Below are 12,727 nucleotides of genomic sequence, written 5' to 3' on the forward strand. Positions count from 1 at the left end.
CCTAGCGAGGGCGCATGCGCATCTCCTCGGCGACCGGCCAAAGCAAGGAAGAAGGCTGAAGGGAAAGGGAAACCTGGAGGATCCCAGGGCAAGGCTTGTTTCCTGCTGCTCGGGAGACTATGGCTTCTTTCACACAGCTGAATAAAATCCCACATTATCTGCTTTGAACTGGAACATATGGCAGTGTGGGCAGTTCAAGGCAGATATTGTGGGGTCTTCTGCCTTGATATTATGTTTTAATATGTGTAGTTTAAAGAATTAGATGAACGTGTGTTTGAGCCATGTTGTAACCTGCCTCAAGCCGTGCAGGGAGGCGGTCAAGAAATATTATGATGATGATGATGATGATGGAAGGCTTTCATGCCCAGAATCACTGGGCTGCTGAGTTTTTCAGGCTGTATGATTATGTTCCAGCTGCATTCTCTCCTGATGTTTCTCTTGCATCTAATGGCATCTCGGAGGTTCTGTTGCTAGTGAGGCAAGTGGGGTGTATATATACTTGTGGAATAATGTCCAGGGCGGGGGAAAGAACTCTTTGACTCTTTGAAGCAAATGTGAGCATTGCAACCTCTAAGCTACCTCTATGCAAATACCCCTACTGATTGACTTTTTTTTTATAGTTACAAGCTGGGTAGATGCGGGGAATGCCGTGGATGTAGCGTATCCGGATTTCAGTAAGGTCTTCAACAAGTCCCCCATGACCTTCTGGCAAACAAACTAGTCAAATGTGAGCAAAACAAAACTAGTTAGGTGGATCTGTAATTGATTAAGCAAACGAACCCAGAGGATGCTCACTAATGCTTCCTCTTCATCCTGTAAAGAAGTAACGAGTGGAGTGCCGCAGGGTTCTGTCCTGGGCCCGGTCCTATTCAACATCTTTAGTAATTACTTAGGCCTTTCCCATCCCAAAGTCTTCCTTGTGGCTGAGGCCCTCTCCTCCAGAAGAAACCCACAGAAAGGACCTGTCAGCTCTGGTCAAAGAAGATGAGCTCCTTGATCAGCAGGAGCTGCTCTCTCAGCCCTTTCTGCCTCCAGTCGGCCCAAAAGGGAAAGCGAAGGCCCTGCAGCTGCTGATCTACTGGGGATCCTTTAGGGCCAGCCACCCGTCCATGTTCCCTCTCAGGGCACAAAAGGGAAGGCTGCTTATGAGAACCGCCCTAGTATTTGGGGTCTGGAGGGAATGGCGTTTAGAGCCCCACCCCCACAGTTTGGTCCAACCCTAGGCCCTGATGGGTTGCTGGCGCTGAGAAAGCAAGGCCTTTCGCCGTGTCGCCACAAGCGTTTGACCATGACAGTTTAATTGGGAAAAAAATAATAAAGAGAGACATTTTGATAGATATTACTCAAGTACCATACATGTCTTCCCCCCTCCGTCGTATCAACATTTGTACATAAACACAATTAGTCTGATTAGTGGAGGGGCTTAAATATATTTAAATCATGTAAAATATTTCCAAAGTTGCTAAAAGGTACAACGCTTTTTGCCAATGAACAATACAGGAATATTTGTACACCTCATTATACAAAGAGACCACGAATCAAGTCATCAGTTGTACAAACGGCATGTCTCTTGGGGTGGGGGCCTCCCTCTTCTCTGCCCCAAAATCGCCCCCCAAAAGCAGGGACCCCCTTGTGGCGCTCAGCCCCTTCGCTCACTGCTCCGGGAGGAAGCCACTCACTCGTTGGCTCTGCTCTTCCAGGAAGGCAAAGGACCCCTACGTTGCACCAAGGCAGCCTCCAGACCAACTACTTCACCCCTCCGTTAGTATGAGTTAAAAGCATGCTGGTAACCTCAGTGCTCCTTAAATATGTAAATGCACCAAATTAAAACCTCATGTTTAAAATGCTATGAAACCAGGGGCTAGGGCTCCTCCACACTCTACATTCCTTCCCTTCCCCATTGCAAAGGAGTGTCTGCAAGACATGAGAATAAAGAAAGTACCATCAGGGGAGGGAGGATCCCAGAGTGCTCTATGGGGGGAACCTCCCCACTGTGTTCCTCATTGTGAGGGGTGCAAATGGAGCCCACCAATCGGCTCCGAAGGGAGGAGGGAGGAAGAGAGGCCGGAGGCAGTTACTAGGAAGCCTCATTTGCTCAGGCCAGACCCCACCAAAGGGCATGACTGATCCATCAGGAAGTCACAGTTGAGCCGCACACGATCCAGGCTGCAATGCCAGCAATATGGGGGGAGGGGGTCCGCTCCTCTGTGGAACAGGGAAGACAGAGAGGAAGGGGCCTGTGTGTGGAAGCCTCAGCAGAAGCACGAAAGCAAGCAAAGCGGCCCTGAATTCCATTGGTTTCCTCCAGAAAGGAAAAAGTTTGGCCCTGGAAACGGATGTTGTTGACTGGGCTGGGAAGAGTCCTCTGGTGGCTCTCTAGCAGCACGGAAGGAGATGGGGCGCAAGGGAGGAAGAGGAGGAGGAGGAAGAGGGGCAGCCGCCGCTGCCTCACTTCTCAGTGTTCGGGTGGTATCTGTGTCGCCAAACCTCCTGTATCTTTTTGCACCATTTGTGAGCATTCCCGCTGGGATCCATCAGGTAGTACGTCCGGTTCGGCTGGAAGCAAACACAAGTTCAGTGCTCACCCCAAGACCAGCCCTAGCAATGGCTAGATACCAGCCAGTTGGTTGAGCTGAGGACTGACCTCTTGGCCCCAACCCTTTGGCTGCCTTGCCTTCCTCTCTAGCTGAAAGGAAGGTGACCAAGGCCCCCAGCTGCCGGAATTTCCCCTAGGGGCCCAGAAGGTTCTCCCACTCTTCTCAGGGGCCACCAGCAGCTGGAACACAATCCCTCCCATGAAAAGCCCCTCAGCACTGAAACGGCAGTCAAGAAAGAGAGGCCTTGCTGAAATGGGCCACTTACTGTGTGGACAAAAAAGGTCTTGAAGTTCTTGGCTTCCGGCCGGAGCTCCAGGGACCAGGGGATCTCCCCTTTGAGGACCTTGTTGACAGGGTCCACGTAGTACAAATGGGGCCCTTCGGTGAGCAGCAGCTGGCGCCGACGAGCAAAGAGGCCCTGCAGGGAAAGGGCAAGAGCACTTGGCTGAGGGCCACGAGACCCTCCTGAGCAGCTCCTGCATTTCCCACTGAGGCCAAATGAGGAGGAGAGAAGGGAGAGGCTTTGGAGGACCCTCACCATTGTCACAGGGGAGAGTGGAGAGTTGCACTCTGCTCCAGAATGAAGAGAGAAAGAAAAGCAGCTAGGAAACCAAAGGTACTTACCTTCCTCTTGTCTACTGGACCCATCTTCAGTATTAGGTTGTTTTCTACGAACTGGTGCCTGAGGAGGAGAGAACCATCACTGTGTTATTTTCATCAGCCCAAAACAGGACTCAGGTAGATTTTAAAGTGGGGAAGCAGCAACTGCAGCCCTTGAGGTCCCACCTGGAGCCAGTTACTGAGGGCCTGGGGTAAAGGGCTTGGCAGTGGAGCATGCTCCTTCCTTTCTCCCAAGGCAATGATAGCACGAGGCACTCGCAACAGGAACAGACCAGAAGTCCTTTGGGGGCTACCTTGCTTCCACCCGCCCCCCAAGTAGCCTCCTCCCCCAAATGAGAAAAAGGAGTTTCTATGGGGAAACTCTAGAAGATGATTGATGGGCGAACTGCTTACCAGGGATTTCCACCTGCCTGCTTTGCCAGCAGCAACCTCTTCTCCTCGTCAGAGAACTGGAGGTCCAGCTCAAAGGAGTTGCTATCAAGGTCATGGATGTAGTGCTCGATGTTGTTGCCCAAGGTCTGTGGGGGCAGGGACGTCTCCGGGGAAGACAGCGACTGGGATGAGGCTGAGCGGGAGACTTGCATGCAGCCAAACTGACTCAGCAGGTTGTCGTACTGCCCAGAGAAGGAAGCACGCTGATCCACTTGCACCTAGGACACCCAGCCTCTTCTCCCTGGCTCCTTCTCAAAAAGCCGAAGGAGGGGCTTCTCAGGTGCAGCGCTATCTGTTTATGTGGCTCCCTCTCAAAAAAATAACGGAGGCGGCTAAGGCAAGACAAGGTCAGGGCTGTTGGTCTCCATCCCCTCTGAAGGGGAGGGGGTTTGGTCACATGAGAACTCACGTTGCCATAGCAATCCTCATCGTCTTCTGACATGGCAGGCAAGTAGGCAGTCAGTTTGGGTGGTGTCTGGTGATGAAGATCCTCCCAAATCACGGAGTCAAAGAAAGGATGGCCCTTGAGGGGTCCGTAGCCCTGCATTTCCTCACAGCCTAATCGCTTGGTAGGATCTAGGACCTGATCAAAGTAAACACTTCAGAGACATCTCTTCCATGACAACAACAGGGATCGATTGTAAAGTAACACCCAAATCGGGGGGGGGGGGGGGGGGGAGCTGAGCAGCCCAAGCACCCATCAAGCAGTCAAAGGCAAAAAAGGGAACCAGAAGCAGGTGAGGAGGAAAGGGAGAGGGATGGAGACTGTGGGGCCTAAGCAAGGGGGTTTGTGGGCCCAGGAGGGAGATATGGCTTTGCAGCCCAACAACCCAGAGGATGTGTTTGAGGGGAGAGGCCTCAGAGCCATAAGTCAAAGACTGTTGGGGGGGGGGGGGGTGCATTTCATTTCTTCTCCCACCTCCAGGACTCTGTCAATCCCTTTCGTAGATTAAATTCACTCACCAAAAGCTTTTCTACGAGGTCTTTTGCTTTAGGAAAGAACTTCTCTGGGAAGTCATATTCCAACTTGATTATCTTTTGAAATATGAGATATTCATTTCTGCAAGGTAAACACACAAATAAATAATAATAATAATAATACCTTTAATGCCTCATGTGAGTACAAACATATTGAAATAATACACAATAAAGCGACAGTAATAACAGCTTACGACAAATAATTAAGCACTGTGATGAAAAATAAAACAAAACAATCCAATAAGACATAGTTAACCAAAACATAAGCAAACATTACAACAAATACCTTAAAAGTAATTTAAAATGGTTACATTAAAAATGGCTGGCACCAATGTTCACATACACACAGAGAGAGACACACACAGATAGTAGCAGAAGAACAAGACTACCCTAATTTCCAAGACTACCCTAACACTGAAAGCAACACAGTTGCTATGATCCAATCACACATGGTGGGCCAGGTAAGATATGTCCTTTTTATGGGTAGCAGGAGGGGCCATGCTTACTGGATTTGAACAGGCTCAAATCAGACATCTCTTTCCCTTCCAGTAGCTCCTTATTATTATATTGGTGGCCCTAAATCAAAAACCAGACCTCCCCACTCCTTTACGTCAGGCAGCAGAGAAACCAGAAGCAGAGAGGAGCATGCCAGCTCAACCCAGAAGCCCCCCACCCCCACCACTGCAACCTATTAGCTGAATACTACAAGACGATGCCCTGGGCCTCTTTCATCCAGAAGCAGGCCCCAATTCCCACAAGGTCTTACCCAGCTCTGAAGGGTGGCAGTCCTGCCACAAGCTGATAGACGATACAGCCAAGTGCCCACAGGTCGGAGCTTCATCCATAACAGAGAAAGAGAAGGGGGAGACAAAGCACAGAGGTCAGTGCCAGGCCATTCCAGGCCCTGCAGATCCAGGGGTGCTGCCCTGGGCATTATGCTAAGTTGGGTGCTGAGTTATCCCTGAGGAGGAGCAGGCCAAATCGCTCACTATGGCCTCTCTGGCCAGTTGTTTACATGTTCTTCAATCTTAGTAAATCATTAGTTTCTTTTCTTTGGCTACAAAGGTGACTGGGGAGAAGGGACTGAAATATCTCTCTTCCTTTTTTCCCATTACATTCATACACACAGAAATCTCCCAAAAGCATGCCTACAGAGAGTCAGAGCACTCACCTTTTGCAAGCTGACTTCTCTGTGAGGAGTTCCGGTGAGACATACTGCGCCGTCCCAACAAAGGAGTTCGCCCGGGCTGAAAGGGAGAAGTAACAGCCACCAGAGGATAAATGAGCCTATGGCCCAGCAGGCTATTCCTGTCACTAATTAGGAAACACAGCTTTTGATAACCTGAGAAAGGTTGCTTTAACCATTCCCAAGAAGTGAGATAAAATTGCATGTACCTTGTCTACTGTCTGCAGATAATACTTTTGCTGTCCCAAAGTCTGTGATCTGAATGTGCATTTCTCCATTCAAAAGAATGTTCTCCGGCTTTAGATCCCTGCAAAAAGCACAGTTCAGGGAAGATCCCCAACCCATCATGCTGGAAACATCTCCCTTTTCCTTCCACCCGAAGTGGAAACATCTCCATGCTACATAATTCCATGTTGCCCCCCAACACCACACATGCAGAAAGAACCAGAGAGCTCGGAGCTTCCTGAGTGGGTCCCATACAAGAGGCTCATGGGGATCTTGTTCCCTCCTGTGGGAATCCTGGGCTAAGCAGAGAAATCCAGCAAAGGCAGCGGTTGGGGGGGGGGGGGGGGGAGATAAATGTGAGGCGGCAGGAACACATTCACTTCCTCCTCTTACCTGTGAATAATTCCCTTTCCATGAAGGTACTCCAGAGCAGCCACAATTTCGGCAGCGTAAAACCTTGTACACATCTCATCAAACGAGCCAATCTTGCGGATGTATTTGAGAAGCTCCCCATTTTTGGCATAACTGAGACCAAAATCTGGATGTTTCATTAAGAATTATTTCTTTCAGAAGGCTAGAGACCCTGTAGCATAAACAGAGACACTGGATGTTGTTCTAAAGAGATGGCTACTGGCCCTGGAAGTGGGGGTCATCAGAGAGCAGCATCAATCATGGCAACTGCCCTTTGCAGGCCCTGCAGCACCCACTTTTGCCCAGATCTAACATTCTCTGGCAGCTTTAATAAGAAATACAGAAATGTCTCATGATTAAGACTTCACGGAAACACTGCTCTGTCCGCCTTTCTTGGTCTAGGGCTTATTGGCCTCATGTTAGCCGCTCCGAGTCCCCTTTGGGGAGATGGTGGCGAGTTATAAAGTGCATTATTATTATTATTATTATTATTATTATTATTATTGCCTTGACAACATTTTCAACCCAAAGGATACAGAGCTTTTCATCGTCCTGAAATGTGAAGTAAAGTTTGACAAAGAAAGGGTGGTCCAGACGGGACATGATGTCTCTCTCCCGGGTCACATAGGGAACTTTGTTCTCTTTGATAATGTGACGTTTTTCCAGAATTTTGACTGTTCAAAGTACAAAGGAGTTTCAACCTTTTGTAGCCTCCATGGAAAACTCAGAAACCATGCAGGTGGATAGGAAGGGGCCTGGAGGCCAGGCAGACATGAGCCCTTGCAAGAGCACTGCCTCACTGCTGCCTTTGGAGCCACCAGCCTGAACCCAACCCCACCCTAAAAGCATTACTCACTGGCATATTCTCTGTAGGAAGCCAAGTCTCTGGCCAAGACCACCTGTTTCAAGGGAAAGAGGGATGCCATTACAATCCCTAGGAGGAGGCAGCCCTGCAGGAAGCCCCCATCAGGCTGCCAGTGAACCTTTTATGAGCCCAGCTGCCCTCTTGGCCCAGACTACCTCTGGTGAGCTGAAGTGCCTAGAGCCCACCTGGCCCAAGCATGGCAAGCGCATGGGAATGTGTGGGTCAGGGAGCACTCTGTGCTGCATCAAGGTATGCCTCTCCCCTCTTCCCAGCAAAGACACTCACAGTTGAGAAGGAGCCTTCGCCCAGGATCTTCCCAAATTTGAAGTCCTCAGGGCGCTTCTTCCGCTGTGGCTGAGGGGCAGGGGCCTGTGGCAAGGCGTTCTCCATGCTCAGCTCTAGCCGGCCACCACAAGCAGAGGCAGTGATGGGTGGGAGGCTGGGCTCGGCTTGGCTCCTCACCATGGATGGAGACGGGCAGGAACATAACACCACGCTGGACTGTATGGGAACAGCATCATACTGCGGAGGAAAAAACAGGGTCACCCAATGGCTCTCCCCAGGATGACAGTATAAGGACAGCAATACAGCCAGAGGCCTCTGGCTGCTGCTGCTCTAGCCACGGCCCCATTCACTCTCCAGCATCTCCCAAACACTCCATCTGGCAGACGATAGAAGGGCCCATCACCTGCCTGTCTTCCAAACCAAAGACAACCAATGTTTTGCCAACCCGCCAATAAGGCTCAGTCCTCACTAGGGTGCTCTGCAAGTGCCTCTCCTAATGAAAAGCCAGAGGCCCTCCTTTGCAGTAAGAGGCTACTCTTGGCTGATTTCTCAGGTACCTATTTGACTCCCAACTTTGTTGACCCAGAAGAGACCTTTCTAGGCCCCTTGGCTTTGTGGACTCTGAGAAGTAGGCTGAGCAACATGCAAAGCCAAGGAGAGCATGGCCCCATCCCACGCGGGTGGGCAGTTGACATTTACCAAGAGAAGGCTATAGCAATGGCAGCTTCTCTGACTGATTCCTGACTGGTTTTCCTTTTGTGGCATCTGCCGACCACAATAGCAGTTATAAACAGATACTTACTTACTTAGGCGATCCCTCGTTGGATGAGTAAGATGGTCTTCCATTATGCGTTTCTTTGTGGGTTCGTAGGTGGATGTGGAGCCCGATTCTTGACACGCATCTTCTCCCATAGTGAGGGCATTGGTTTCCAGGTGGAAGGCGGTCCCGGTCGGGGTTGGCTTGACGCGCCTTCCTCCTGGCACGTTTCTCTCTTTCACCTTCCACTTGTGCCTCCTTAAATTCTGCAGCACTGCCGGTCACAGCTGATCTCCAGCTGGAGCTCTCAAGGGCCAGGGCTTCCCAGTTCTCAGTGTCTATGCCAGAGATTTTAAGGTTGGCTTTGAGCCCATCTTTAAATCTCTTTTCCTGTCCACCAACATTCCATTTTCCATTCTTAAGTTCAGAGTAGAGCAACTGCTTTGGGAGATGGTGGTCAGGCATCCGGACAACGTGGCCGGCCCAGCGGAGTTGATGGCGGAGGACCATCGCTTCAATGCTGGTGGTCTTTGCTTCTTCCAGCACGCTGACGTTTGTCTGCTTGTCTTCCCAAGAGATTTGCAGGATTTTCCGGAGCGCTGATGGAATCGTTCCAGGAGTTGCATGTGACGTCTGTAAACAGTCCACGTTTCGCAGGCATATAGCAGGGTTGGGAGGAAAATAGCTTTATAGACAAGCACCTTGGTATCCCTACGGATGTCCCGGTCCTCAAACACTCTCTACTTCATTCGGGAAAATGCTGCACTCGCAGAGCTCAGGCGGTGTTGTATTTAGGTGTCGATGTTGACTGTGGTGGAGAGGTGGCTGCCAAGGTAGCGGAAATGGTCAACATTTTCTAATGTTACACCATTAAGCTGTATCACTGGCATTGGGAAGGGGATGGCTGGTGACTGCTGGAACAGCACTTTGGTTTTCTCGATGTTTAGTGACAGGCCAAGCTTCGTGTATGCTTCTGCAAAGGTGTTTAGAGTGGCCTGTAGATCTTCTTCTGAATGCGCACAGACGACATTGTCATCAGCATACTGGAGTTGTATAACAGATGTTGTTGTAACCTTGGTTTTGGCTTTCAGTCTGCTGAGGTTAAACAGCTTGCCTTCTGTCTGATAGATGACTTCTACTCCGGTGGGAAGTTTCCCGTCAACAAGGTGAAGTATCATAGCAATGAAGATGGAGAATAGAGTTGGGGCAATAACACATCCCTGTTTGACACCCGATTCCACCTTAAATGGGTCACTTTGAGAGCCATTGCTGTCCAAGACTGCTGCCATCATGTCATCATGGAGGAGCTGCAGGATGTTCACAAATTTGTTTGGGCACCCGATTTTTTGGAGGATGGTCCAGAGAGCGCTGCGATTCACTGTGTCGAATGCCTTTGCGAGGTCAATGAATGCCATGTACAGAGGTTGATTTTGTTCTCTGCATTTTTCTTGGCCCAGGGTTTCTATTCAGAAACGTTGACATCAGACAGGCGCCCTCCCTTATGTCCTTCCGTAAGAGCCTGAAGACATGGCTATTCGAGAAGGCATTCAATTAAGTGCTACAGTAACTGGAAATGACAACTGGAACGGAATATGACTACGAGACCGATTATGATTCTACTATAAGACGAAGCGGAATATTTTAGTGTAATTAGATGTTTGTGTAGTAGTGATATGTTGTTTTTCTGTCATGTTGGCTCATTGTAAATTGTCTTTTGTATGTTGTACACCGCCGCGAGTCGCCCCAGGGCTGAGAGCGGCGGTTAATAAATGCAGCAAATAAATAAATAAATAATAAATAAACGTGAAAGCAATGCACCGGCTCAAGCTCCAGGCAAACAGAGCAGAGGATAGAAGCTGCCAAAGCCAGACCTTTGAAGCCAAAGGGGTGAAAGACAACAAGAGAGTTGCAAAGGCAGAGCCAGCTGACTGGCACCAGAAAGGGATTCCAGGCCCTTCCACAGGCTATATAAAATTTGTATTGAACTGGATTATATGGCAGTGTGGACTCAGATAATCCAGTTCAAAGCAGATATTGTGGATTATCTGCCTTGATATTCTGGGTTATACAGCTGTGTGGAAGGGACCTATGAATAGGACAGGAGTTTCCTGAGACATCAATGGCCTCTTCCACACAGCTGTATAAAATCCCCCATTTTCTGCTTTGAACTGGGTTATATCGCAGTGTGGATTCAGGGCTCTTACACACAGGCAAATAACCCAGATAATCAAGGCAGAAATTCCTACAATATCTGCTTTGAAATGGGTTAACTGAGTCCACACTGCCATATATTCCAGTTCAAAGCAGAAAATGTGGGGTTTTATTCAGCTGCATGAAAGGGTCCTTAGATTATCTGGCAGCAGGGACTCATTAATCCAGTTTAAAGCAGAATACCTGGGATCAAATCCTGGGATATAGGGACTGTCTGGAAGGGCCCCCAGTTCAAAGCAGATATTGTGGATTATTTATCTGCCTTTATATTCTTGGTTATATGGCTGTGTGGGTCCTCGGAATGGGGCAGGAGTTTCTTGGCACACCAAGGGCTGCAGCGGAGAAGCCCAGGGATAGGGGGAGCGGGGGCACTGTCAGCAACATGAGCAGGGGCAGAGCCCCTCAGCAAGGCACCTCTGCACAGGGTGAGGTGGGCAGCCCCCACTTTGGGCTCCAACAAGGAAGGGGCAGAAGCGCCAGGCCTGACCGTGAGAAATATTGCAAGGCCATGGAAGATATTGAAATGTTAGAATGCTTGCCTCATTAGTGGTGTTTTTCTAGAAGATGGTAGCAAAAGTAGACTACAGAAATACACGTTATCTACTCTGTGCCTTGCAAATGCCAATCCACATATTACTGTCCCTCCACAAGAAGACACCACAGAGCGGTGGCAAAACCATATGCCATTCTTAAGCACCCTTCATAAACACAGGAGGACTCCCTTCCTCCAAACAGGACCCCCCAAGCAACATAGAAGTAGCTGGAATCCACACCCTCTGCTGCAACAGGAGACTCTTGGGGCCCAATTTGTGGGTCGGCAGAAGCCGCAAAGGGAGTTCCAGGAAGGAATCAGCCAGGGAAGCTGCCATCGCTATACCCTTCTCTTGGTAAATGTCAATTGCCCACTTGTGTGGGATGGGGGCCATGCTTTCCCTGGCCTTGCCATGTTGCTCATTCTCCTTCTCAGTATCCACGAAGCCAAGGGGTCTAGAAAGGTCTCTTCAGGGTCAACAATGTGGGGGGGGGGGGTGTCAAATGAGTGCCTGAGAAACTAGCTGAGAGCATCCTCTTGACTTCAAAGGAGGGCCTCCGGCATATCTGGAAGAGCCTGGAATATATTTGAGGGAGGCACTTGCAGAGCGCTTCAGTGAGGACTGCGCCTTGTCGGGGCTCTGTGGCATCAGTGGTAGTTTGGAAGGCAGGCAGGTGGTGGGCCCTTCTATCCTCTGCCGGATGGAGTGTTTGGGAGATGCTGGAGACTGAATGGAATTAGCCAGAGAAGCTGCCATTGCTCTAGCATTCTCTTGGTAAATGCCACCTGGCTGGAGACTGAATGGGGCGGTGGCTGGAGCAGAAGCAGTCCGAGGCCTCTGGCTGTCTCGCTGTCCATATACTGCTATTCTGTGCTGGACAGGCCTCCAGCCCGGGCCGCGCTTGGCCTCTACTCCTCCCTCCGGCTTCACGGAAAGGCAGGCCTCGCCCGGGGCGCTGGAAGCCCTCTTGCCGGGAAGGAGGGTCAGGGAGAGAGGCGCGAATTGGGGAGCAGAGGGAGAAAGCGCCTCAGGCCCGGGAAAAGGCCGACTTCTAAGCTCCCTCCCTCCGACCTCTGAGGCAGCGGGGCGCCTTGGCAGGGGCCTAGCCGGGGCGCCGGGCCTGAGGGGCGCGGCCTAGGCCTGCCCGCCTGCCTCCTCCTCCTCCCGCCCTTCCCTTCCCTTCGCACTCCTCCTCCTCCCCCTCCTCCTACCAGGGGGCTGCCGGTGCTGGCCATGGGCCCGGCCTCCCGACCCGCCACTGCGACCCAATGGGACGCCCGAGTCCTCCGCCACTGACGTCAGCGACAACAATGCCCACTTCCGCGCGGTTGAGGGCGGGACTTCCCGCCGGTGCGCTCTGCCATTGCCCTGCCCAAGGTGCCGCTCAACATCTCGTCGGCTCTCGCTTGGTGGCTCTCGCGAGACAGAAAAAGGAGGGGCCGGCCGGCGAGGAAGCAAGTGACGCAGCAGCAGCAGCGGAGACGCCCCTCGCGCTCCCTCCCTCCCTACCCAGAAGGCACCGGGCCTCCCCCACCCATTCTCTTTCACTCACTCCCTTCCCTCAATGTCCCCGGAGGAAGTGCGGAGTACCGTGGTCCGGCGCCACCCACAACCCGATCATAGGGT

General features: G+C 50.9%; 1 protein-coding gene across 1 annotated transcript; it reads right to left on the reverse strand.

Annotated features, from left to right (window-relative positions):
• Positions 1-1,281: 1,281 nt before the first annotated feature.
• On the reverse strand, positions 1,282-12,449 carry LOC137095374 (3-phosphoinositide-dependent protein kinase 1-like). The gene is made up of 14 exons (XM_067461977.1): positions 12,313-12,449; positions 7,601-7,837; positions 7,307-7,349; positions 6,987-7,124; positions 6,433-6,577; positions 6,024-6,121; positions 5,800-5,875; positions 5,395-5,463; positions 4,614-4,710; positions 4,060-4,233; positions 3,612-3,832; positions 3,222-3,279; positions 2,863-3,015; positions 1,282-2,556 (listed from the first exon to the last, which is right to left on the reverse strand). The coding sequence occupies exons 1-14, from the start codon at positions 12,334-12,336 to the stop codon at positions 2,449-2,451; spliced, it is 1,641 nt and encodes a 546-aa protein (XP_067318078.1). The 5' UTR covers positions 12,337-12,449; the 3' UTR covers positions 1,282-2,448.
• Positions 12,450-12,727: the final 278 nt, after the last annotated feature.

The sequence above is a fragment of the Anolis sagrei genome, chromosome Y (genome assembly GCF_037176765.1).
Source record: "Anolis sagrei isolate rAnoSag1 chromosome Y, rAnoSag1.mat, whole genome shotgun sequence".
NCBI classification, from domain to species: Eukaryota; Metazoa; Chordata; class Lepidosauria; order Squamata; family Dactyloidae; genus Anolis; species Anolis sagrei.